This window comes from Falco rusticolus, chromosome 2 (assembly GCF_015220075.1).
Source record: "Falco rusticolus isolate bFalRus1 chromosome 2, bFalRus1.pri, whole genome shotgun sequence".
NCBI lineage: Eukaryota > Metazoa > Chordata > Aves > Falconiformes > Falconidae > Falco > Falco rusticolus.
Window position 1 is genome coordinate 93,942,155 of NC_051188.1, and position 27,537 is coordinate 93,969,691.

Below are 27,537 nucleotides of genomic sequence, written 5' to 3' on the forward strand. Positions count from 1 at the left end.
ACCGGGCCGGGCGCGGGAGGAAGCGGCGTAGGAGGCTCCGCTCGCCGCGCCGCGCTCGTCCTCGCCGGAAAGAGGAAGCACCGGCGGCGGCTCCGCTCGGGTCCCCGTGCCCGCTGGAGCCACAGGCTGCCCGGGTGGGTGCGGGGCTGGCGCACCCCTGTGCTCCCGCCTCGCTGGGCCGCGGCGGGGCGGCTGAGGGAGAGGAGCAGCCGGGGCCGCTGAGGGAGGGGCAGCCGGGGCGGGCGGTGGCGTGAGCGGAAGAGCGAACAGCCCGGGAGGGAGTTTCGCTTTCGGAGCCTGGGCGCCTGGCGGGGCGGGCGGGCGGCGTCGGTGGCGCAGATCGGCTCGGCGGGCTCGGGGCTGTGCTTGTGCTCCGCGAAATGTCGGCGTCCGGCCCCAGGCGGGGGTGCGGGAGCTCGGGCGGGAGGGATCCTCCCGGCGCTGGGGTGTGGGGCCGGGGCCAGCCGTGCGTGACGGCTGGTTTTCCTGCCAGCTGTTGGATTTAATTGTTTGCCCTACTTGGCGGAGGCGAAAGCTGCTCATCGGCTTTGTGATCCTTGAAGCCACTGACCAGAGTCAGGGCATGGCATCTGTGAGACCAGAAAATTAATTTTGCCTTCAAAAACAGTGCTATAGAAGTTTCATGCTCTTCCTCTTTTATGACTAAACTGACAAGCCGTATGTGAAACAAACAAACTAGTAATTGTACAGCTTTTAGCATTTCGTTTTGACCTCAGATTTTTGGCCCACATAGCTTTTGGGTTTCTGTGCTGGCACTCTGAGAAGACAGACCCTCATTTTGGGAGCAGCAGAGGGTTACGCTGGCTCAGGCTCAGTCCAGGTCAAAAGAGCCATAATATATACGCTGAAGTTTGATCGGCATGCTTTGAATTTTTAGGTCTTGTGATTAAATGTGGATTGTCTCTGCAATGATTTTGTCTTACGTGTGATCTGTTTCCCTTCCATTTGCAGGAATTACTGCTACCGGTGTAAGAACATTGCTGTGAAGACTAGTGATAGGTAGGTCTCCATAGCTCAACTGACTCTCCTGTTGGGATGACCGACGGCCATAACTGTATCCTAAGTGCCAGACAGGTTTTGTATTTATAGCTGTTCACAAACAAGAATGCAGTGTATAGTGTTGGGAATTTTTACCCTTTCTTCTTTTTAAGCAAAAAACTTGCACTGCCAACTGTCTCAGCAATCACAGGCTTATATTTCTGCGTGACTGTAACTAGGGCGCTTTGGTATTAAAGTTAACATCACACACCAACAATGCACAGCATTAATCTGAAGCACAGAGTGTCAAAACACTTTTCAGACATTTCCCTGTTCTGGTGGTAATTCTACACCAAGAGTAAGCATTAGGAGTATAAAATTGCTGTTTGTGGGAAGATAAACACTATTGATGTTGTTACATGTCATGCTTTTCTTACTGAACTCTTCGAATATTTTTTTGAAGTGTGTAGTAGGGTGAGTTCAAAATACACAGCACAAACTGATGTTTAACACCTTAAATTGTGAAACTTGCTGCCATGGGATGTCATGGAAACACAGTGTTCATGGGTTCAGAGAAGTTATGTGTTCTGGCTTAAAATGCCAAAAGCAGTTTGGAGCTGAAAAAAGTATCTGAACTGCCACTTGCTGAAATCAGGGGAAATGCACTATGAAAAATAATTCTTGTATGTGTACAACAGTGTTATGTTTTACTGTTTCTTACTGCCCATTGCCAGAAACTGGATACTAAGTTAGGGACGTGTCTGACCTGACTGAAGAAGGCGCTTCTCGCAGGCTAAAGTAGCAGAGCCAAAAGCAGTGGGCAAAGGACATGGTCGACTGTCTGTTGGTTTGGGCATTTCCCATTTAAACCGAGTTTCCTCTTTCGGGAGAGCTTTATATATGTCTTTAGTTGAAATTTGCTGAATTTATTGAAGTTTCATCTTCCTTTCATAACATCTTGTATTTTTACCGTAATATCATGCAACAGGTTAATTAATCATGTTCTGGTCGGTGCTGTGAATGACGCCAGCCCCTCCTCGGTCCCGCGTGGGTCGGTCGCTCAGAGCCGTACCAGCCGCCGCCCGTTCGGGGGCCGTGTGCCCGCGCCGTCCACAGCGCACCGCTAGGGGGCGTAGCCTCCGCAGCATGGGTTGTATTACCGAGTCATAAATAACAGTATTTTGTCGTTGCGTTTGACAGTATGACAGACATTGTCTCAACTTCTTTTGACTCCAGTGGAATTAGGTGCAGTCGTTGCTTCGATCAGATTTATTTGTTTCCACTGACGCTTACTTGCCTCACGTTGGTACAGACACAGGCGTGTTTTGATGAAACGGAGTACATCCATATCTAATTATCAGTGGGGAAATATTTTAAAACTGACAAAAGGAAGTAATAAGCTATAAAAAAATAACTTCTCTGTCATTAATGGGCAGAATAGGCAAACAAATCTCTTCCTCATTTTAAATTCCACAGTTGCTGGTGAATTTCATATGTTTATTTGCTTCCAGATTTTATTTTTTAAAGTGTTAATTATAGAAGTAATCACATGTATTTTCTGGTTCTTTCCATGTTTTATATTTAATGTAGTTTCTTTTGGAAGCGTAATTCAGCTGAAAATAAAACAAACTCATTCTTTAATTTAGTGTCCCAGCTTGCAGCATTGTTGTGCTTTGCTTTGTATTTGTCTAATGTTTCATAAATAATTTGTGAAAGTAATGAATATTTCTGTGTTTGGCAAAACAGATTTTTCATATTTGGCAAACTAATACAGTTGGATAGTTTTGCCAGGGTTTTTCCCCTCCTTCCCCTTCAGAGAGCATACGTACATGTTGTGTATTAATAATAAAATATCAGGCTTCATCACTTACTGCTTTAAAAACTGTATGTACGTTAAGCTCTGAACCTGATTTCTGCTCGTGCTGGGGCTAGTTCAAAGAATCTTTTTGTCATGTAGTAATTAGGGTGAACGTGAAAATGAAATACACATACTTTTCTGTAGTGTAAAATGAAGGAGTTGGCTACCGTGGAGTTAGATTTTTAAGTATGAGAAAAAGACATTACACCATTCTTGACAGTATCCAGATGTATATGAGGAAGGGACAAAAAAGTATGTGTGCATGATGAGAGTGGAGATAAAAGTTTTGAAGAGGGCTAGCACAGGAAATGAGATACTTGAAATGGACAAAGACGGATAGCCCAGGAGTCTTTTATCTATTTGTGGATTTCAAGAGTTACAGGTAACTGCAGTGTTTTACAGTGACCTCAGCGCTAGGTTTTCTTCCTGCTCCAAGCAGACAGGAGAGAATATAATGAACTCACACACTTTGGTTGCCTGGTGCTTGAGTCCGCAATCCTTTGCTCGCATGATTGCAAGGGGACCGCTCATGTATGTAGGGCTTCTTGTAGATGCGTTGTTGTGACCAAGGGTTTATGGATTTGAGCTTATTGTGGACTTTGCAAAGGACAATAATTTGCCTTTGTGGTAGCTGCATAATTTGCATTTTCTTTGAATGTGGCCCATCCCCATTCTTTCAAGCAATACAGCTTGGCTTAAGAGGCAAAAAGTTGCTGTTTAATCGGTATTGTTAAATACGAGGCAGAACACAACTAGTATGTACTTTATTCGTATGCATTTTGAAAAATCCTAGTTTTATGCTGGTATAAATCTGTAACAGTTGTAAGTGCTGTCTTGGCTATATTCCAGTGTTGCTGGGAATAGCGTTTGAAGACGTCTTAGGGGTAGCAATGTAGTTGCGTGTACTGGTGTGTACTGAGTTTCTGGTACCTTGCATTGGCACTCACCTAACATAAAGTTCAAGTTGAGGGTGAGAGTATGAGGAGAAATACGTGGATGAAGCGGCTAATGTCTTAATGTAACAAAATAATTGCCAGGTGGGGAGGGGATTCAGAATATTTCTCAGTGATTCATGCTGATAAATCACACTGAAAATAATGGCAATTATAAATCCTGCCTGGTAGTTATAGATACCTTGTTCTGCCCCCTCTTACCCGCCTTCTTCCTCCCACCCATCCAGCTCCAGTTGTCCTTCTTCCTTTAACCTTTTCCTCACATTTAACAAACGGGATTGCAACTTGAATTGGCTTGTGATATTTTTTTATGGGAGGCAGGATCAGATGTTGGGGGAGGAAGAGAGAAATAAGGTGAAAGAAGGGATTGTATGCAGTTATACGTGTATGATAGGTTTAAACAGAAACTTTACTACTTGAATGGAGTGAAGATGGGTTTAGTTATTTTATGGCAATTCTTTTGTAGATGTCCATGTGCAGACACCACTAAAGAGTCAGAACAGTGTGTTTCGTTGAAGTTTATGCTTTTTATTTGGTATTGATTTGGAAAATAAAGGTCGTAGAAGCATAAAGTGTGGGAGAAAGTAGAAAGGAAAAGGGTAATGGAGAAAAAAAGTCTTCAGTCCCAACATTTTAGGCTGTGTTGTATAGAAGGGTCCCTTTTAACCTTATTGTAGTGGGGAATTTTAACGAATGGGATTTTTACTGATGCTAATCAAAAGCTATATAAATAAGAGACTTCAGCTAGCCACAACAGAGAAGGAATATTTAATAGCTGTAGGCCATAGTACTCAAGTTTAGCAAAAATATATTCAGTGCTTGTAACAATCTTAGTAAGTGTATTTTTATGAATTAAAAAGCTACTGTTTTCTTTTCTAGTTCACCTTGATCACCAGAACAAACTCCACAAAAGATGGTAAGTAGTCTTTATGGGTTCTTACGTGGTAACTTAGTCACATTTTATATACAAAATGCATATAAACACTTTCATTCAACTTTCAGTGCAGACTTAAAAATTAGATGGGAAAGTAGCTAAACTGCTTTGAAAATAGAATTCATATTACAACAGTGAGTGATTTGTCTGCTCCTAGGAAGACTGCAGAGACATAACAGGAAAATAACAGAGAACTCTGGTCGTTTGCCTTAGATTTATAGCTTTTGTTTCCTTGAGGAAATCTCTCATTTCCATTTATTCCACAGCTGAAAAAGCACAGACATAGAGCTAAGTTAGACTTTAAAGAGTTCCTTTCCCTTTTCCACCCCAATGTAAAACACTTCTGTAATTTCTTAACAGATGTATTTTTTAAATTCAAATGTAAAAGGGGTTTTCAAGGGTCACTTTCAACAAAAAAGCCACAAAAAGTAGTTGGACAGGCACCAGCATCACAGTTCTGTCTACATGAACTGGCTTTGTGTCTTCCTTTCCCCTAAATTAACAACTGGAGTTAGTCAGCTAGACAAATCAGCCAGCTGGATTCCAGAGCTTTCAGTAAAGTCGTCAAGGCCCTTTTTAGAAGCCTTTTAGAAGAACTAGAGATAATTTTTGAGCTTTAAAAGAATATGTTGTCTTCTTTGGAAGTACACAGAATGTAGGAGATACCTGCTTTTGTCCGTGGTGTTTCAAAACTGTGTTTTTAAGCAGTGGAAAAAATAGACAAAATGTTCTAAAAGTAGCCTGTGAATGTATCAGATTTGACGACAGGACATTCTCGTCCAACTGCTGAAGGATGAGGAGTCAGCGTGACATTCTTAAGCTAAGCAAGAACAGTAAATAAAACATTGCTCATCCTAGCTTTTAGGTGGTTGGATAATAAAGAATGAAGAAATTCCATATGGAAGGCAGATGCTTTTCTTGCACCCACTCATCTCAAGAATAAATATTCTGAAATGTATGGTCATGTAGCAGCACAATGTTAGACCAAGAGGAGAATCGTAATGAAGTTTCACCTCCATGAATTGCTACTTTTCAGGAAAGATAATCTGTCTAGACTTTAAAATCACATAGCTGAACCCCACAGCCCTTCACAAATAGGGTGCCATTTTTGTTCAGAAGTATCTTAAAGAATACAAGTTTGTTGTGGTGGGGTTTTTTTATGGAGTCTGTTAGCTTGGAGGTGTTTTGTTTCTGAGAGCACTTACCAATGACCTTAAAAAGAGATAACTTTTATAGATGTCTTATGGGATAATGGGCTCAATTTTGCAGGAAGACAGGAAACATGAGAGTCACAATTACTATTCCAAACTCTCTAGCTTTTGCATCATTGCCTGAGAACCAGAAAGTGAAAACAAATGTAAGTAAATGAAATTAACCACTCTTGATATTGTTAGCATTAAATGGAAAGTATTTCTTAGGCTTTCTTTCTTCTCTTTTGTTTTGGGATATTTTTTATCCAGAGAATCATTGTTTTAAGGCTAGAGAATGGTGCTAGTGCAGATCAAGAAAACACACTTGAAGAAAGATTTTTGTCTTGTATGCCCTTCTAAAAAAAAAACAACAAAACAAACAAACAAAAAACACAACACAAAGGACTGTAAATGTCACATTCATCTCTGAAAACCTTAGCTAATCTTGCCATAGTTCTGAGTGTTTGCCAAAACATGACTTAATTAAAATTCTTCCAATTTAAAGTACAGATTCCATTTTGGCCCAGATACAAGATTTTTCTATGGAAATGAATATGTGGGGGAAAGAAAAAAACATTTGCTATTTATTTTACTTGTTGTAGGCTCTGTTTTACTTTATGGTCTTGGTTTAAGATCTATTATCTCCTCTTTTTGAGAGTAGGACAAGGAGGGAGATGAAATGGCCTGTAGAAAGGAGGCTTAAGGCTAGAGGGACTGTGGGGCTTTGTAGTTGCTGGTGAAATTTGAACAGCATGAAACTGTTTTTTCAAGAAAACTAAAATTAGCTGGAAGACAGGAGAAGGTGTGTTACAGTATGTTTCATTCTGTAGAGCTATTTTTCCATGTACTTTATCAGTGGTACTTTATTACCACTTGTCGTATGTTGGTTGCTGATGAGTACAAAAGGGAGATTTACTGGCAGCTTGCACTTGGCTAAATACAGTCTTGTTTTTGATTGAGGCCATGATGGATATATGAATTTGGCTGAACTGCCATTTGACCTTTATTGAGAAACTTACTTTGGCAGGCAGATGGAGGAAATATGTTACTGGATAAAATGAATGCCTTTGTTTAATATGGAGGAATTTTAATCTCTTGTGTTTTCTGTCTGCGGATTTGGAAGTCAGGTGTAGGTTGTAATACATACACCTTGGAATGATTCAGTTCTTGTAACTCACATGAGTGGCTAAGGAATTGTGGAATATATCCACATAGCTTATCCCCTAAAAAGAACCGATTCCTGCTGTAGTAGCACAAACACTTTGAAAATACCTTCTGGATACTGCAGCTTCTCTGTTGCTGATTCTTCACTGGTAGTTGTGTTGATGAAAAAACAACGTCCTGTAAGAGTAATGAAGTGTAGCGCACTTGCACTGCGTTAATACTTGTCCTCCTTCAGATCTATATGGGCTATCATAGGAAGAGGATGACTTAATGATTAGAAGGCTTGTGTTTACAGTGTTTCTCCCCTCAATTACCATTTCTTTTCTCTCTCTTTCCCCCCACCCTGGGTTGGGGGGAGGGGGCTTATGTTCTTTCCCTCTCCCCGTGTTTTAGCAACAGGAAGGCGCTGACCCATGGTATTCTCAGCAAGTGTATGCAAGATACTGGAAGCACTATGATCTAGCCATGCGCTGGATGCGTAGACACCAGAAAGCCTACAGGAAAGCCTTGGAGTCCTTTTATCACCTACCGTGGCATCCTTCTGCAGCCTCTCCAAGTAGCCGCTACTCAGATTGGGATGGGAATGATCTCCCACATACCCAAAACTGTTCTTCCAGCAATAGCCCACGTGGCAGAGCTCCGTACCATAAGGGAGCTCAGCAGTACACAGATGCCCACCAAGGGAGGGAGGATGCTGACAGGGACTCTGAAATGGAAGAAGACTCTGAGTCTGAAGGGGAGATAGAATATGACTTGAGCAACATGGAAATCACAGAGGAGCTTCGCCAATTCTTTGCACAGACAGAGAGGCACCGGGAAGAACTTCGTAAGTCCATGCTTGTTCTATGTTTTCTGGTACTTAGTGGCTGTAACATTGAGTGATGGATGGCTTCATCGTTTACAGGTTTTATGAGAATTCACAGAAATATGCAGTGCAAGTGAGCAAGCCAAACAATGAAGTAGGCAAAACTGATGGGTGCACTTAAGTCCCATTCATTAGAAATAAGTCTTAGAAAATGAAGGTTTTTTGGTAAGAGAGAAAATTATGACTGCAAAGAGGAGAATAACACGTTGTCCGGAAGACAGTACTAGTCTGAAAGAAAAACTCCATAATTTTTGTAGTTAAATCTAATATATGTCTGAGGGGGGAACCCAGAGGAAGTGCTTTACTACATCACTGAACCCTAGATTAAGCCTCAATGTATTTTATTACACAGAGAAGTCATTTTGTTTGTTATTCTTTGGCTAACCCAACCGTAAAATTTCATGACCTTTTTCTTCTCCCCCTGCATCCCTAGGGTACTCTTCATTCTGTACTATACCACAGGTTTCTCTTTGTTTTGCATCTTGATCTGCACCCAAATCCGTAAGCAGGGAATATAAACCAAAGACTTCAGATTTTTCTCAGGTCTTGATCCTCAGAGGTATTGGTCATATTTGTTTCTGTGAAATCCTTAAAAGAAATAGAAGATTATGCTGTACTTTTATTGACACTTTACTGCATATGTAAATGTTGCAGGCAAATTTATTATCTGTTTTAAGGAAGCAGTATGATGAAAATAACTTTTCCCACATGACTCCAATAGGAAATACCCATAATGAATGTTTAATAGAGCTTTGTCTGAAAGAGGGAGATGTTTTACAAATGCATAATAAAGACAATGATATTGGGTGGGAGGGATAAAATTTGTGTTATTTTAAGTTTTGTAATCAGCAGGCATCCAGTGAGCTAAACACCTCAGCTGAACTTCACACTTCCCATCTAGTTAGCAGAGGAAAGTGAGGTAAGGAGCTCAGTGGTAGTGCCTGACACGCATCCCTTTCTCATCGTGCTGCTGCAGAATCAGCTTGTGAAACATTCCTTTGATGAGGTATGGGATACTTGAAGATGCTTTGCTACTTCTGGAAATGCAGTACATTTTCTTTGGATTTATTTTGCCTTTATGTTTAGTGGTGTTCAAAGGCATGCGAGTGGTTAAAGTGGTATCCTGGAAATTGAGATGTCTGGGCTCAGAGATGTTCTCTGTTGCATATGTCCTGTATGACCTTGGTATAGCTATTTAATCTCTTCCTGACCCCTCACTGGCTGCTCTTGCTAAAAATATGATCTGATTCTTTATGATGAGCAGGTGAATTGGGAAGAGGTTTGTGACTCAGAATACAGATTTTACTTCTGTTCCTTCTACCACAGTGGTACTTTTCTGCTGTGTGCCATGTACTAGCCTACTTCTGTGTAAGTCCATTCACTTCAGCAGCACTATTTCAGATCCTCAAGCAAATTTGAGCGGAATCTGGTCTTTAGCTGCTGCATGCCTCAGTTTCTTTAGTAGTTTCCCTATAAATTGAGGATAGTAATAATAATAGTCTGTAATTCCTCAACACATGAAAAACTAAACAAGTACTTGATTTATTGAAATTCAAAAGTGCCACAGAATTCTCGGGTGATAGCATCTAAATGCTGATTTTTTGAGTAATTAAAAATACAGTATGATCTTGTTCAGAAATATTTTTTTTCTTGCATGGTGGGTAGGGGAAAAAGAAAATAGAATAAATCTTTATTTCTGTTAAAGCTTCTCAGGAGAAACAACATAGCTTCCCTCATGGTGTGGAAATGAGCTGGTATGGAGACGGTGTTGAAGGCAGTACCACTCTACTTTAGGAGGTAGTGGTATTAATTTTCCTGGATGCTGTTTCTGAACAAAATGAAATTGAGAGTTTCATTAAGCCATGAACCATAATGATGCTATCATGTTATATCTTCCATCCTGTGCTGAATAATGCTTGTCATTCTGTATTGATGCTCCAGAAGATGGAGATACTACTAAAGAAGCCCACAGTTGCTGAAATGTTTACTCTCTGATGCCTCTTCCTTTTAATCCCAAACTGTATGTATGTTGTGTGTCCATTCCCCCTGCCAGCCTCCCCGCCCCCACATAGGAGCAGATTTGTAGAGGAATTTTGGCACTAATGTGCTCAGTAATGCCTGAAATTTTAAGTATCATCCATGTCTGGAAGAGACATTTATAACGTTGAGGTAAGAGTACTAAATTTTCTCTATAAACTGAATAAGAATATTTGGGTATGTCAAAGCAGAATACCAATAGTAACCTTCATGGTCAATTGCAATATAAACCAGCTGTTAGGGAACATTAAGGAGGAGTCTATGTCGCATGTCTTCTTTCTTTGGCATAAATAAGGGGCTCCAGGTAGAGTTCACAGCCGTCGACCCCTGCTTCTTGATATGCAAATGGGGGAAGACACCTGGCTTGTTGCTTTTTTTAAAATGATTACTATGCAAGAGTTTGATACATGCTTACTGGCAACTTACAGAAGTGAGACATAAGATAGGAAGGGGAATTTGGCACGTAAGGATGGGGATACTAGTACAGAGGATGGAGGTCTGACTTACCTTTGCGAAGGATGACTTCCATTGGTCTGGTGGGTTTTTTAAGCCCTGCAAATTTAGGAAATACTATGCAGCTATTTTGGATGTGCATATTGAGAGTCTTCATTTACCAAGTAAGGGAACAGCTGGTTCTCACACATGATCCATGTCTCATCAACATGTAGAAGGATAATCAAATGGACTAGGAAGGAAAATCCTAGCTGATGTTCGGCTCTTTACTTCTAATGCCTGCTATAGAGTCTGCTGGAGGTAAATGTGGTCACAGACATCAAAGTATAACATGTTGCAAACTTCAGCTGTGGAAGACTTAAATAGGCCTGAAGGTGTAGGTGGGAAGGGCCTTTGTGTCTGGACATGACATACAAGTATTAATTGCAAAAAGAAAAGTGTCAGAGACAAGGAAGCCATCATGTTGGACTAGACAAAGAAGAAAACATTAGGTTTATGTCTTTTTTTCGGTACAAACTTGAAGAACAAGCAGATTCCTAACTTCTGTAGCACTTTTTTTTTGTTTTGTTTTCACAGTGGGCATTTGCAGTGATTGGCTGACTTGGACAGTAAAGCTTTTGAAACTGGCAGCTCTGAGCCTTGCTACATGATTTAACACTTCAGCAGTGATACAGTTGTTCACAACTAGCCTCTTTTAAAACAATCTCTTTTTTTTGGTCTTTGAATTCTTGCCAAATTCTACAGTTTTTCTAGTCACGTTGTGTTGCAGTCAAGTTATGTGTTCCTGGAGTACCCCAAAGTAATAGTGAGCAGAGTTTACCTGAGGCTTTATGAACTCAGACATATTAATGTACTACAAACTTATCTCATATTCTATATATTCTATATATTCTATATATATTTGACTAAAATCCCTTACAGTTTTAATTTCTTTGCTCTTCAGTTGTTTCTTCATATACAATCATAATTATCTAGTGATTCTATTTTTTAGTGGTTTTTTTTTTTTTTTTTTGTGAAGCTAGTATGTTGTTCTGGTTCTTCATGTAACTGGTGATCCTAATATACTGTGCTTCTTGGGGAAGTTTTTAGTTGCATTGGAAAGTCTTCCCTTTGGCTGTTGGAAAGTATGAGGTTTTTTACTGGGTTGCCATACCTGTCAGAGCTAGGTAGTATGCTGAATTCCCCAAGCACCCTAGAGGTAAAGGACAGAATACATTAAGTTGCCTTTTTATGTTTGCAAGAATTAAAAGGACAAAAACCAAGAAATGAAGATTCACAACCCTAACAATTCTGTAAATTGTCTGATTGCATATATTTATTACACTGTTAAATTTAGCCTCTGAAACATGTAGTTTTTCCTTAAAGTAGTTTTTCTTTGTTCCCTTTTTACATATAAGAGAAAATTACCACTGTAATTGAGTGAAGACAGCATTGTGAGTACATTAAGAACCATTCTGTAGTAAACAGGCAATGAGACAGTGTCCTTTATTTAAAAACAAAGAAAAGCAAAGTACCATCATGTCAGTTCATTACTGAAGGATAATAGTCTGTCAATTGTTAATGCTATAACTAGGGTTTTTTTCCAGTAAAGCCTCTATTTGTATTGCCCACATACCCTCCAGTTTTTCCAAAAATAATGTTGTCTCAAAACTTTCATGCCAGATGGAAAACCTTTAAAAAAGAATTGAAAGAAGATGGCAAATGAAGATGTTTGTTTTAAATCTGCAGTTTGTAGAGTTTTTTTCCCTCGAGTTTCTTTTTCTCTGAAAGATGACAGTTGCCACTGCCTCTTCCATGAAGAGAAAGTAATGGAATTTTCCGTTTTTTGAAACTTGTTTAAATAGCACCAGATCCATGAAGCTTTTTTTTTTTTTATTTAAGGCCTCCTATGTGCTTCTTTGGAAAAGAGACTTTCATGCAGGTTTTTTGCCACCATGTTTTCTTTCTTTCTCTCACTTTTGGTAAATGCTTCTCCCTGTTCTTCTGTCTGTCTGTCTGTCTTCCTCAGACTGTAGTTCAGATTCTTACTCTCGGTCACAAGCATTTTTTTTGTATCTTCTTCCCTACCCTAAACTGCCAAAGCAGTGTGGATGATGAACTTACATCTGCTCAACTTCCTTAGCTTTGTGAGCCTTGGTTGTCACATGAACTTTTACCACTATCTTTAGAAGTTGAATTGCTGAAGCTTCTGAGAAATGCTTTTGAAATTAGAGTGCTCTCTGCAGTATGTGTGGGTGCTTGGGAGATGCTTTTGAAGCACGTTTTTTTGTGAACTAAAGGAGAAATGTGAAAGGCTCTTCCTTTGTAACACATATCTGCTCTTGATGATTTTATTGTGTAGCAGCAGAATCTTCTCAAGGGCGCACACTGTGTCCAATGTAGAGGCTGTGTTATTTGGTACTGGAAGCCAAGAGCTAAGAAAATGCCTCCTTGCTAGAGAAACAAGGAAAACTTGCAATTTTCACTGCTTTAATACTGGAAACTAATATGTACCTGCAAAAACAGGGGTTCTGAATTGCGTTTGGAGAGCAACAGTTGGGCACAGGTTTATATCCATTTCATAAGAGACAAGGTTATCTTTATACTAAGAGTATCAATTTGGGAACACAGCCATTCCTAGAATATGTGATAGTTGAAAATGGCCTTGGATCTCATGCTGGAGACAGATTTGAGCTTAGAGGAATGTATAGCTTTGCTATATGGTTCTATGCCTTTCATATCAATCCAACAGACTTTGCAACAAATGGACACGCTGCTGTACAGGAATTAATGGAAGAGAGGCACTGCAAAACTTGAGGTGCTGCTGAGAAAATAGTGACTTCCTGTATCACGGGACTAGATGCAGTCAGAAATGGATATCCTCTGCTGCATGCTCAGGAGTGTTGTATGAGGGTTAGCATATAGAACTGGAAATTATATGTCAAGTCTTTGTTATGTGCCTGGGGCTGAGACTGACAGTGTTAGCAACTCTGGAAAGTATGCAAGTGCAAAGCCAGGCTTATTGTTTTGCTGCTAAGGGATGGCCTAGGTTTCAGCTCCTAGGTGGTGTCTTAGAATGTTGGGACACACCATGCATGCAGCCTGGACAGCTGGGTGGAGCTGGGTCCTGGAATGCCACTTCCCGGTCTGCCAGTGGCTCTGCTGGGCTCAGTTCTTCCTCATCATGCTGTGGAGTACTGTTATTTGAGTTAGAGCAGGTTTATAGCTCAGAGCATGGGAAAGAGGCTCATGTGGTTCAGTGTAACTGTAGTGTAGACATTGCTTTAAGAGGAATGTCAAGATGTCAAACACCTATTTCCTCTTACATTTGATGGAAATAAAGGATGCTGTCTTAATGCGAAAATATGTATTAAACTTTGGAAACCTGCGTTTGAAATTGTCACCCTTTGTCTGAAGTGTTCCTGTTGTTACATCTGAGATAATATACACATGGCTTGTTGAGAGGTTCTATTTATTCATATTTATAAGGGATTTTGAGTACTTTAACAGGAAGTGAGCAAAAGCCTCAAGTGGTAGAAGAATGAACAATATGTTCTGCAAAGAATTGTTCATTCCAGACCTTTTGTTTAACAGTTATGTTAGATGTCATCCTTGGGACCAAAACGCATCCCATCAACATCATCCTTGCTGGACAAATACAGGGTTTGAGCTACCCTTTCTCCCAGAGAGCTATTATCCCCGAGTTATTCATGAGTCAGAGAAGTCTAGTAATGTGTATTGTTGCTGCTCTTAGTAAATCAGTGCTTTAGTTAAATTCATTCTGACTAGACTTGTCTTGAGGATATGAGGATAAGATGTGCAAGACAGAGACAATGATTGTCTCTCTCAGCTGCCCTGTCCCTCACCATCCGTGTGCTAGATCTTCTTTTGATAGCCGTTTCTTGATAGTTGCTGGTCTCAAAAGGAGACAGGTCAGTAGCTTGCTGTGATGGATTAGCTATTGGAACTTTCTCTTTACAAAGAAAATCCATGTGGTAATTCAGTTCTAGGTTAGACAGGCACAAAGTCAGTGCCTGGTTTGTGTCTGTGTGGTTTCCAAGGATTGAGAGCATTGCTGTGACGTACCTGGGCTCTGCAAAGCTTTGGCAAAGAACCACCAGGCAGACCTCAGGGCTGGGAGGCCACATGTGGAACAAGGAATCCTTCCCCAGTCTTGTTGTAAGAGCAAAAACAGCTTTCAGAACGCTGTTATGGAAGATTACTTCATATGGGAACAGTTTGGTGTGGGAAGACACAGATGCTGCTTACACTCGAAACTGGTGCTGGCAATTTTTTGAAGGCAGGTCTGCCTGCTTGGTTATGCTGTTAGCATCTGCAGCTGCTCTGAGTGGCTCCTCTAGTCATCCTTTCATTCTTTGTCCCTGCAGGGGAGCCTGTGAAAGCAGCTGCAGCTGCTGTAGAAAAGAGCAGGTGAGATCATGCTGACAGACACAGCTCTAGGGAAAAGTGACATAAAAGCTGCTCTGTGCTAATCGCTTGATTTGGGCAGTCTGTGTTCACAGTTTATGCACTTTTCCGTTTCCCCTAAAATTCATCAATGACTGGTTCCATCTAGGAACCACATGTAGCATTTCTGGATCTCTAAATGATTTTACTTAGGAGAGAGCTTTGTCTGAGTTTTGTGCTGATAAATCCCAATTCTTATTTTATTAAAGTTAAATCTTCCTTTAGTGCAATACTCTCGACCTTGTAAGTGGATAGTGACAGTATGGGCTATGATCTGTTTTCTAACAGCCTTTTTTCTATCTGCCTGGGGGAACTGTTGTAGGAGGAATTTGTAAAGTTTCAGGGTGTAAAGAACTGGAGTAATTGGAAAAGCAAATGTCAAAGACCAAGGTGGAAATGGATGTAATGTATGCTTTCTGTGCTCTTATCTAAAAAATCTGCTCAGAATCTACAATGGAACATGGCAGCAAAGTGTCTCAACTGTTACACGTTTTACGTCTCTGTTACAAAGTAAACCTCTTGTTCAGATTTGCTTGGAGACACATCATTTATCCCTGCTAATTTTAACAGGGTGTTGCTAATGCCCAAAATTTAGAGGCACCATTTGCTTTTCAACATCTTTCACTGTGCCTCAGTTTTATCAGAAGCATCCAGATAGAATTCATGTCCATCGTCATTAGGCAAATGTGGGTGCTGTGGAGGCAGAAACTGAGAGTTTGAAGACTTCCATCTGCCTGGGTCTTTTTGAAACTCCTTTCCTCACACACTCAAAATCAAGTGAGAGTTAGACAGAAGCTGTTAGGCTACCCATTGCAGACTTGGGTGGCCTTTACAGACTTCCATCGTGACCTTGGATGTATCATTTGGGACTAGATCCACAAAAGCTTTCAACATAGGTGGAATTTAGAAACAGATACCCAAATTAATAATCTCTCTCTTCCAACCATGCCTTCCAGGAAGAAGAGGACTAGTAATTTATACCCAAAGGATGATGCATTTTAAACCCCAAGGTTTAAAGGGAACATTGTCACTTGTTTTATTTCCAGTGGCTGGGTTGAGTAGCTGTGACACCTTGTGCCACATGATCTGCTGTGAAGCCCGTTCCCAAGGGATCTAAAGCACCTCCTGCTCTAGCACTTCTACCTATCTCCTGTGATAGCACTTCCCTGTCGCTCAGGAACGTAGAGAAGGTTGATACAACAACACACCAAGAAAAGGTTGTGCTGCCACCGTTGGAAGTACTCAGTACAGATTGATCCAGCTGTTCATCAGTGTTACACTTGGCCTCCAAAGTACCCACACCTGTTTATCCAGTTACCAGAACTTCCCTCAGATACTTTCAAGTACATATTCAAGTTCTGAGTTGTCAGAACTCTGCTGTGCAGTACACTGAAATCATGGAGGCAATGTAAAATGAAGAATGAATCTTAAATGGGTATTTGCACTGAAACCAGGTTTGTACTGAAATGAATAACATGGGTGTTATCCTATTGATTGTCATTGTTCATTTAGCTGCATAAGACTCTCCAGAGTTTAATTTCATTTGTAGTTGCTGAAGTGGTGGTTGTTGCTCTAAAAGTCAGCTCTGTACTCACAGAAATTGGAGAAACTTTGCCAAGGAATGTAGGTCTCCAAATAGGCCTTGATTTTAATATGGTGGTTCAAACGCTAACAAGCCAATACTGTTGTTTTCTCACTGTGCTCAGGCCTTGCAGAGCACCTCTGTTTCTAGGAGGTCTCCAGTTTCTGATGTGGTTGCTGAGCAGAAGAGTTGGAAGGTGCTTTAAAATTCATCAGTTGTCATTGCTTTGGGATTTTTGGCCACTGCTATGGTGGGAAGGAGGCTTAAAAAATTGTAGAAGAGTCCAGACTATGGAGACTGCATCATGTGTGACATGATGGAGGAGGTGTTGAGGTGGTAGATGGCAGAGCATCTGGCTGACTTTGGAGGAGTGCAGGAAGAACTGTCTGCATTTTTTGATTTCTACATTTCTCAGTAGGTAAAGCTGGTGATACGTAGTTATTTGCATTCCCTGCTTTTGTGTTCTTCCCTTGGCATTAGTTACTGACCTCTGTCATGAACAGGCTGACGGGCTAGATGAGCTTTTAGTCCTATGACTCTTCATGTAAAGCCCCCTCTTCATCAAGTCAATTAAACACTTCATCTGTGAATTTGTCCCGTTGAAGCAACAGAGTGGAGACATGGAGGTCCCACTTGCCAAGAAGTATAACTCAACTTTCTGAAGGGCAGGTTGCCAGCTCCCTTTTTGAAAGGAGGCAGTGCTCAGACTTCTGCTCCAGCATCTGACTCTGGAATTATTTCTGGGGTCAAACATTTGCCTTTTGTGGAAGGTACAATAGACACACATCTGCAGGTTTTCTCTGGCATGTTTTCCCAATGTTGTTTTGTTGTGTTTTTAATACTGGGCATAGCAATTATCCTCATGTATTTAAGTATATTTCATTTAATTTACTAGAATGCTGAAATGAGCAATTAGAAGATCAGAGGTAAACTAGGTTTCCAAAGCTACCCCTTTGCCCTTTCTTTCAGAAGCTGTGATATAGTTTGCCAATTCCTTTAGTTTGACCCTCTTGCCAGATTGATTGGTTAGGCAGCACACTGTAGTTTACTAAGAGCATGGAAAAAACCACATATTTTCACGCTGAAATTGATTTTATGTGGATCAGAGATTGTTATTTAATTCTCCATGTCTGCAGTAATACTAAATTATGGACCTGCCAGTTAACTGAAAGGTCAGTTCATAGCCTGAGTATGTGTCCTTTCAGAAAATCAGTGACATGATTACAGGTTGTTCTCAAAATAAAATTGTTTTTCAAATGTTTTTGATAAAGTAACAGATTTCCCTACATATGTTACTGAGTTGCTTTCTCATATCAAACAATAAACTAAACTTGAATTCAGCACGGCAGTCTGTGGCTGGAGGCAAGAAAGAAATTTCAATGTAAAATTTGAATGTGCAAGTTTGATTTAGAAGACTGACACAGGCTACTTTTGAGAAAAAAAAGGAAAAAAAAAAAGCACCAAACTTTCAGTATTATTCAGCTGTCTAGCACTCCGTACATCATGGAACACTTTCTTCCAAGTGCATGTGCTTAATTTCTATTCAGGACACATTTAAAAAATGATTGTGAAACTCCCCTGTTCTGGCTTGTTTTTTAAAAAAGCACTTTTAAAATTGAACATTTCCTTGTTCAGTCTCCTCTGACTGTTCCATAAATGTATGCGTATATGGATACAGTCATATATAGACTGAAGTAATCCTTCTGTTTACTCTAGCACTGGTGTCTTTGTCTGGCATCAGCATTGTTGCCATCAGCGACAGATTGGAGTTGTTTTGGGGGATGGGAGTGCAGAGTCAGCTGGTCTGTATTTAATCTTTCTGCTGTAGACTTGATCCTTATAGAGGCAGCTGTCAGTGCCTGATCCTGTACTAATTTCTAAGCAGTGATCGGTCAGCAACTCCCTGGCTGTGTAATTCTGTCAGGTGGCACAAGTGTGCGGTCTGGACACTGTCTCTGGTGTGATACAGACCCCTGGTTACACTGTGCTCGCCTGTGCATTTTGCATCCTAGATGCACACTTACCTTATTACAAATTAGATTTAGAGCATTCATATCTCTAGAGCAGGCATTCACTTGAGGTACCACTGGGCTAGCTGGTTGCTTCATGTTTATGGGATTTGATTGTTTCAGTTAATTTTCTGGTTAGGGTAAGAATATCCCTTTTTAAGGGTTGCATTGTGGAAGATAATAGAAGAAAATTTAAAAAAGGTGATTTGTTGTTTACCTGGACAGTAACCAGTGGCCCACTGCTAGTGTAAACATGCACATGAAGGCTTGTATTGTTTCCATCTAGAATCTCTGGCAACTTGTTTTGGAGACCACACGACAACCCTTCTTGTTTTTTTTCTCCTGTTTCCAAAACAGAAATAGGCTTCATTATCCAGCTAACTTCTAACTTTCTGCCAGTTACTTAACTACAAATTTCAAAAAAAATTGAGATAATTAATTCTTTAAAACTGTCAGGTAGGAAAGTACTAGATTCATTTTACAGATTCCTTACTGTGAGACGTGGTTAATTTAACTTGAGAGGGATATATACCACCTAGTAGCAAACCTGGAACACCTTCATTCCAACCTTACTTCCTTGCCTTCTATGCATTTTGATTTCAAAGGTAGTTTCTCTCTCCTTGCCATCTCGGTAAGTGATTTTGTGCTGTTTCTACAGAGCTATCTTCTTCAAAACGTAGAAAATCTGTATTATATTGAAAGACAAGATAACAAACTGAGTAATTCAGATTTGCAAAATCTGTTTGCTGTCTGCTTAGACAGCCTGTTGCAACTGTGTCTGTCTTAGGGAGCACACTCTCTTGCCTTGGACTATTTTCTGCTTTTTCCAATAGGTTTTCAGTTGTGCTTCAATGAACATGTCTCAGCGCCAGAGCTGAGTTAAACAATTTTTCTTCCTAGCCATTCACTCCTGCTCCGGTTCTGCCCCTTTGGTTCAGCATGTGTGGTGCCGAGACACTGAACTGTACCAGTATCAAATATAACTTGCTGGTCTTGGTTTTTCAATTGGGTTTTTTGTTGTTGTTGTTGTTGTTTATGATTCATTGTGTGACCCCTTAGACAATTGTAGCAGCATCCTTGAGGGGCCTAGGAGCTGGAGCACGCAGCTCAGGGAGAAGGAGGGGAGCAGAAACTGTGTAAGCTGATTTTGTAGCAGAGGAAAGAATAATGTCCGTGGAACCATGGTTTCAGACTGCCACAAGCTTGCCAAGGAATCACATCTGCTCTTACTTCAAAGCCTGTAACAGAACATTTTATTTTTTCTTGAGAATATTGCATTGCTTGTAGATATATGTGGTGAAATATTCAATTACTTTTAACTCATTCATTCCTCAGCTAGCAGATGGAAAACTTGTCAATGTAGATACTTGGGGTTTTAATACCTTCAGCATTTTTGGTAGTTCTCTTTCATGGTGGTTGTGACTCTGGTTGCTGAGAGCTTATCATTGCAGACAATTGCTTCCCCCAAAAGCCGCCTTTATTCCTACTCAGTGTTTTTAAGCCAGCTACGGAATTTGATTTTTCTGCATAGGTTAGACTGCTGGCATAGTAAGATAGGGCTTAGCTGTCTCCACGTCTTTGAAGATCAGACCGATGTTAAAGATGGGAAGGGGGAAGTTTTATTGTGTCATCTGTAGTCCTTCTGTTACTTTTTTTGCAAGCACAAAGTTTTAAATTTAAAAAGTTTAAACCTAGGTCTGTTTTCTCCAAGCCAGTTTACAGGTAGAATGAGGCTGTTTATTCTGCTATAAAATAGTCACTCTCTTCTTTCAGTATGTTTCCACAATTTTTGTAAGTTGCTTAGTGTTCCAAAGTAATCATCCAGCAAGTGAGACTATGCTGTTTTCGGCAGCTCAGGATATTTTATCTTTATAGGTGTGGAGGTAAGTCACAATTGTTTGTATCTCGTAGGTTCCCATTGATGGGAACTCTTGCCGTGCAAAGCTTTGCACTTGATAAAGAGTAATGCTTGAGATGTCAGCCCTCTGGAAATCCAGAGCTCTGTAGAAATCAAACACCGTGGATATCCTGTTTACAAATCCTCATGTTTAAATCCTTACTTTGTTGGAATTCCTGTAGGCAAAGATTTTGGTTTTCCCCATGGTGTGCCTGGTTTATGCAAGTACAGGCATAATAAAACGGTCTGATGCTATCACCTCAGAAAAACTCATGTGTAAGTTTATGATAAAGGTACTTAGCCTTTCTAAGGAGATGAAGAAGCTGGCATTTTGCATCGAGAAGCTTGTGTGGGCAGAATATTTAACACAGCAGATAGGCTTGTGGGAAGTGGCATTCAAAGAGAGAACTAGGAGTTTTTAATCAGTAGAAATGGGTGGTGTTTTTAACTCAGTGTGGGCTGCTCAAGATCAGCTCAGGTAGCATTTAAGGCAAGATGAGCAAGCTCAGAAAGTGCACATGCAGCAGTAACAGAAAATCATTCGTCATTTGAAATAAGCAGACAAATATGTGAACAGGGGTATAGGTCAGTCTGAAATCATGGAAAAGAAAAAATAGATCAAGGCTGGGGAAAGTGCAGTATATCCTTGTAGAATAATGTGCTAACTAAGCAAGAAACTGAAAGTCGGTGAAGGCCATTTGACACTTAGAAGGAGCAAGCCCTTGGTCTCTTGCCATAACTACCATTGTGTGAGGCAGAACGTGGCAGACCGCAGTGTGTGCGCCTAGAGAACTGTGGAGAAGGCTGCCTGTATATGAAACATTGTCAGATTGCATATGATCACTGGCTACGGTGAGCTAAGGGTTGAATGTACAAATATTAAGAGCTAAAAATAGTATAAGAAACCACACAATGCTGGATATGAATCTTTTATCAAAAATTCAACATAGATAATTACACTTCCTACTTTTACCTTCTTTTAACGTTGAAAAGTCTCTCCGTGGAGAATTCTCTCCAAATAAGGGAGTTTATTTGGGGTTTGGTTTTGAAGGGGTTTTTTTCTTTGTTTTGGTGTTGGGTTTTTTCCCTTTTAATAAGAAGAGGATGAATTCCAGAGAGCAATTTTTTTTTATTGCTGCTTAAGCTTCTCGAAGGATCTTACAAAGAAAAAAGAGCAAAGTGGATCAAGCTTACAGAAAGTATATGACATTTTCCTTTTTATAAAGTAAGAGAAACAAGACATCTTGAGTTTCTAAGGACCTACAGGGAAAATAGCTTATGTCTTGAAGAGCTTAGGTCATAGTTTTGCTGAAAGTATGTAACAGGGCGTTTGTGTGCATATGAAACCCCAAAAGCAGTGAACAGCTAAGATACTGGTTACTGGGTTTGGCACTCCCTGAGGATGGGAGTAGTTGTCTGTATTTGTTCACTTTTCTTTTCAGCTAGTACACTCCAGATTAAAAGTCATCCGTAAAAGGTGGGAAAAGTTGGTGGGTGGGTGTGTGCAGGCAACAACCCAAAACTTTCTTTCAAAAGGCCTGGAATCACTGATGGCATCCCAGAATGCAGTATGAGTTAAGTAGAAATCTCAGTATTCCTTAAATATGGAGAAAAAAGGCTATTTACTGTGTTTGGGAAAAGATGTCTCAACTGCTTTTGGCCAGATAACGACTTCCCAGCAGAACTGCATGTGGTAGGAATAAGTTAATTCTGAAAACAGCTTTAAGAGAGGAAGAGCATCTTTGGGAACAAATGGAACTGACCAATTAGGAAAATGTGCACAATGCTTTTTCTTTGTGCAGGAACCACACACCACTGCAGCTGCTTGCCTGCCTTGTGAATATTTGCAAAATTCCGCTCCATGATTGCGGGAAGCTTGCCAGTAGTTGAAACTGAGTGCTGTAAAAGAAAGCACATTTATTTCAGTCTGTGTGAAGTGGAGGGAGGAACTACTTAAAACTGTGTAAAAGTTATTTGTTTCACATTTATAACTTGGCAGCACAAGGACTTATGAATTTGGAGTGTGAAACTGATTTGAGAATGAGCTGGGGACTTCATTGCTGCAGACTGAGAATTAGTGTTTTGATAAACCTTGCTACCTAATTCATGGATGAACATTTGGTGCTTGGTTCAGAGAAATTCTGGTTGCCTCTATAACTTTAGGGCTATAGACATTTTATAATTTTGTTGGTTTATTTTTTCCATTGTCAGATGCTTGTCATCTTTTTGAGGAAGATGTAGTTGCACATTTAGCTCAAGTTGCACTGCTTTGTATTGTTTTTGAAGTAAATTTTGAGGTAGTGGAGAGAACTCAGACTGCTGGAAAGTTGAGCAGTTCTACTTCCCAGCCCTTGCCCCCACCAGAGAAAACTTAAGTGTGCATCTCAACAGGACAAAACTTTCTCTGCTTTCATCTATTTTTCATCTGTATTTGGCTGGAAATACTGCTTTTGGAAACGCAGTAGTTTACATACCCATTCTTCCATGGCTTCTCGACAGCAAAGAGTGCGGTCACTGACAGTGGAGTTTGTCATGGTAGTATCTCTCTGCAAATAACTGATTTGAAACAGCAACATATTCCACGCAGCTACAGCGGTATCGCCAGCAACAGCTGACATGTTCTATGTTCAAATCCAGCCTTTGGTGCAAAAAACTGTGGGTCCCTGTAGCAGATTTCTGCCCCCAGCCTCTGCTTGGACTCTATAGACCTGATGTATGTGTCAGACTCCAATAGTCACTCCGGAAATTTTTTAACCAGTAGCTATGGAACAGTAAAAGTCAGGTTAGAAAGTTAAGGGCAGTACATCTGATTAGTGTAAAGTAGAACATAGACTCCAGACATTCATTAGGTAATTCTGAGAATGGTATTTAAATTGGTATTATTATTTTGATTGTTAACATTAGTATCCTCCAGGTTTATGAGCTACTCTGTGCTACAAAATGGAAATTGATGCATACTAAACTCTAATCCACTCATCCGTCATAAAGCTTCTGCTAGAGACCCGTTTAATTTCCAAACAGAACGATTCATTATCTATCTCTAGAGATGTTAATTTTTCTTAAGTGTTACTGTGTGCAACGAGCTATCGGAGAGCATTCTACAGCAAGCAAGCGAGGAAGCAGCTGTCTCTAGTATGCAGCTATGGGACTAATGAATAAAAAATTTCCATGGGCAATACAGAAGTACAAGGAATTGTCTTTGTGGCCCAAGAGAGTCAACAAATACAGGTTCAGTTCATGCCCTGCCAGAGTTTTGCTGTGTAACCTACAATGGGAAACACTGGTTTTCCAGATAGATTTTTGTTTTCTGGATAACACTATTCAGTGTAATTTGCATCAAGTTCATACTTAAAAGCATGTTGCCTAGTTGTGGACGGTCTGGTGTCCCAGGAAGTTTGTTTCAGTGGGATGCAAGTGACAGCCTGGGTGCTATAGCCTGTCCTCATAGCACTGGGTCCTCTGTAGGCAATTTTAATTCAGACCTTCTGGTTAAAATGGCCTAACACCAAATAAATCTGACTCTTCCAAAAATACATATGGACTCTAATGTATGTTTCTTTGTGAATTCTGGCAGTGCAGCCCACTTCAGGGGTGTGCCCTTAAAGCAAAATCACAGAAATGGCTCTCTGGAATACATCACTAATGACCTCCCAAGCTCTCCTGCCCTTCAGCCACCAACACAAAACTGTGGATGGTGTTGGAAATGACAGAACAGAGGCTTTCTGTGTCCCTGTCAGACAAACAGATGCCAAAATTGAGGTTTCTGATTATACTGTGTAAAATATCTCTTTTCTATGAATGAAGTACAGGGATAATTCATTTAGGAAGTCTGACAGGCAGTCAGTTGGCTGCTCTGTACAGTACTTTCCAGTGTAAAAATAAACTGCAGATGTTTGACACAGATATGTCAGAATACTTAATTTTGGGTTAGGGTTTGCAGATGTGTTTTGTGGAAGCTAAATCCCTGTCTTATGGGAAGGAGGGAAGAGGTACATAGCACCAAACTCTGAGAGGCATGTCCTGTGTGTGTGACCTGTGGACACTCTGTCCCTTTTGATGTTTAAAAAAAAAAATGCTGTCATTAGTAGTGAACTATTCCTCTAATGCAGTTTTGAGAACAGTCATTTGTTATTGGTAGGCAAAGGAGTTCAACTGCCAGGTGATTTTCTTCCTCTGGTAGAAATGTCCCCGTCAGAGGGGAGTTTTGTATAGCACTTTGCTGTTTTAACTGCACAGGGCATTATTTGTTCCATCAGAGCAGCGCTCAGGATCTGGAGGCAAGTTTGGGTACGCAAAATCAGGTTCTTGCTTTTTGACTGGACTTACCAAAGAGGATTTTTGATGACAGATTGGTCCAAATGTTTCACATCTCTGAACTGTTTTGGATCCTCTTTAAAAGACATGATGCAGGGATTTATGTTGGGTGCTGGTTTTGTTTGTCTTCAAAGCAATAGCAGTAAGGCTGACAGTTTTGAACTTTGCAAGTCTTGAGAAATGGATGAGGTTGGATAGTTTTATCTAAACACAGTGCTTACATCTGTGTTTCATTGGATGCACTTCATGGCAGACATTTACATGACAGACCAATTTGTTCATTTTCATAGAGTAGTAACTGATTGATTACATTTTCTCTTGGCTATGGTTCAGCTGAAGTTGCATTGTCCTGTGCATTGTTTCCTTGTCTCAGCTGCTAAGTCATTACTTTGGAAACAATGCTTTTTTTTTTTTTTTGGTGGTTTGGTTTGGTTTTTTGTGGGGTTTTGGTGGTGGTGGAAGTTGTTCTGGTTTTGATGGTGTTTTTTTTTTTCTTTTCAGGGCATGTGTATGTTGGGGAGAAATGAAACAATGCTGGTTTTTACTTGTTATTACTAATACAGAGAGTTTTGTACGCTTTCAGAGTTCAATTCCAGGATCTTCTTTCTTCCGACTTCTTCCAGCCTGGCTTTATCATGCTATTTAGTAGGAATTTGTCATTATGCATAATGAGCACAGCAGGATAAGTAACACACAATTTGTTTTGTAAGTTGCAGAAGTTGGCTGTACCCTAGACTGTGTGGATCTCTGTTCTCTAGACCCAGCACAATGTGGTATTAAAAAAGTTAAAATAAGATGAGATTGGTTGATCGCTCTGTAATTTACATGTCTTGTGGTTTATTTGTCTAGGGAGACAGCAGCAGCTGGAAGCTGAGCATGAGTACGTGGACGCGGATCAAGACCTTCACAAAAGGGCAGGGCGCTCTGCGCAGCCACCTGCAGAAAGGCCTGGGGAGAGGCGAGTGGCAGAAATGAAGAAACTGTATGGTGCCGAAGCTGCCAAAATCCAGGCAATGGAGGCAGCCATGCAACTTATCTTTGATAGAAGCTGTGACAAAAAGCAGCCCAAATACTGGCCCATTATACCCCTTAAACTCTAAGTACCTGGACTGTGCTCTGACCTGGCACGGAGCTGTAGGAGTGGATGCGTCGGTCAGGTTGTGCTGCTGAAAGAACAAACTGCACATTTTGGTTTTGGCTGGGCTTTGGGACAGAGGCTGACAAGAGTAGCATGTTTCTTTGCCCTGTGTTCCTTTTACACTGTCTGTCAGCGATGATCACGGTCCAGTATATGTACGTACAGTTGTCAAGTAGTAATAGGGGGGACAGTAATATCAAACATGTCTAAAGTCATAGTTTCACTCATATGATACCTGCCTGCCTCGACCATGCCTGCAAGAAACATAATCATGCCTATATTCAGTGAACTAGGAAGACTTAGTGATGTGAAAAATACTCTATGAATTGTCTGCTCTTCCGATTTAGGAAATTGAGTGGTCCCATTTTTTAGTCTTATTTAATGTAGTAGCATTTGGATCGTGTTTAACACAGCATAGCTTAAAGTGTTATGTTTGCTAATCTTGGATTTTTTTTGAGAACCAGGAGCCCAGTGGCCAAGACACAACATATCAGATTACTGTAGCTCAGTCATTTGAATTTTTTTCAAACATTTATAATAAAGCAGGAAGCTTTTATTCTTGACTGATACTTGTCTGGCAGGAGTTCAACTCTAAAGCGTCATTACATAGAAAAATGTTTTCATGAAGGGGGTGGAGGGAATTGGGGGGAAAATCCTGATGTGGCCCTGACTGTTCGAGATCTGTTTAGTGGAAGAGAAACTTAAGAGGCCAAAGCACTCTTGGATCCAGTGCCTACAGTGATTTTTGCCATTCTAATAAAAAGCATCTAATTGGTTTGAAACTTTTAAAAAAGATGTGTTTGATAGACAAAGGGAACATCTGTGTGCTGTATATGGGGGTGTTTATAAACAAACATGGCTACGTTTATTTTAGGTGCAGCTTTCCGATGCCCACCTGCACATTACATGCACAAAGCTTAGACGCAAGCAAGTTAGATGCGCCTCTGTGTGTACTCCTCCGTCTGCACAGGCTGTTTGGCTGCGCTTCTGTCACGCTTTACTTTTGGTCTGTTGTGCTTGCCTCGCTAGTAGCTGACCAGGTGGAGTGAGGCACACAAGTGGTCTAAGTAAGAGAGGCAGGATTGGACTCTCAGTACTGGTGACTCCTTAGAAAATGGTACACTGAACGCTTCCAAGAACTCTCTGTGAAGCACTGCTGCTTATGTATCATTGTGTGCTGAAGGCCTGTAGTTTCCATGCCAGGGCAAAGGAACATTATGCTGCTTTAATTGTGACAAACAAACATGTACCTTTCTGGCAACACAGGAAAGACTAGATTTCGAACTTCAGTTCACACCTACTTTGTCTGGTGTATTTCGGTGGCATGTGTAGTTTATAATACACACCAGCCGTTGCTGTGCCCTCTGCAGCACCCACTGCACCAAAGCAAATCTGTGGTGCGGTTTGGAATATCTCTGGTTTTACTAGTAGTTACTATGTTCTTTCAAAGCAGCATTTTCATTTTTGTTCCACCTTCTTCACTTTAGATGTGACAAGATGGAGTTAAACCCCCCAGTCTCCATGACTTTACTGGTCTGATTAATCTGAAGAACTTTACATAAGACAGGAGAGGGGAAAAGAGTTACAAACAGTCCTGCATTTGTCTTCCTTCTTGGTTTTGGTGGGTTTTGTCAGAAATTCAGTGTTTTGTTTGGGTTTCCTTTTGTTGACCAAATAAATTACCTTCGTAATACCTTA

The 27,537-nt window shown here is 40.6% G+C and overlaps 1 protein-coding gene across 8 annotated transcripts; it reads left to right on the forward strand.

Annotated features, from left to right (window-relative positions):
- Window positions 1-27,537, forward strand: GEMIN8 (gem nuclear organelle associated protein 8). 8 transcript variants are annotated; one of them, XM_037377409.1, is made up of 6 exons: window positions 1-134; window positions 973-1,016; window positions 4,690-4,726; window positions 6,014-6,101; window positions 7,492-7,924; window positions 25,551-27,537. In XM_037377409.1, the coding sequence occupies exons 4-6, from the start codon at window positions 6,027-6,029 to the stop codon at window positions 25,799-25,801; spliced, it is 759 nt and encodes a 252-aa protein (XP_037233306.1). In that variant the 5' UTR covers window positions 1-134; window positions 973-1,016; window positions 4,690-4,726; window positions 6,014-6,026; the 3' UTR covers window positions 25,802-27,537. The 8 variants fall into 8 exon arrangements, with proteins under 8 accessions (XP_037233306.1, XP_037233298.1, XP_037233301.1 ...); XM_037377401.1 differs by having other exon boundaries at window positions 5-134; window positions 973-1,020; XM_037377402.1 differs by lacking the exon at window positions 1-134 and adding an exon at window positions 301-627 and having other exon boundaries at window positions 973-1,020.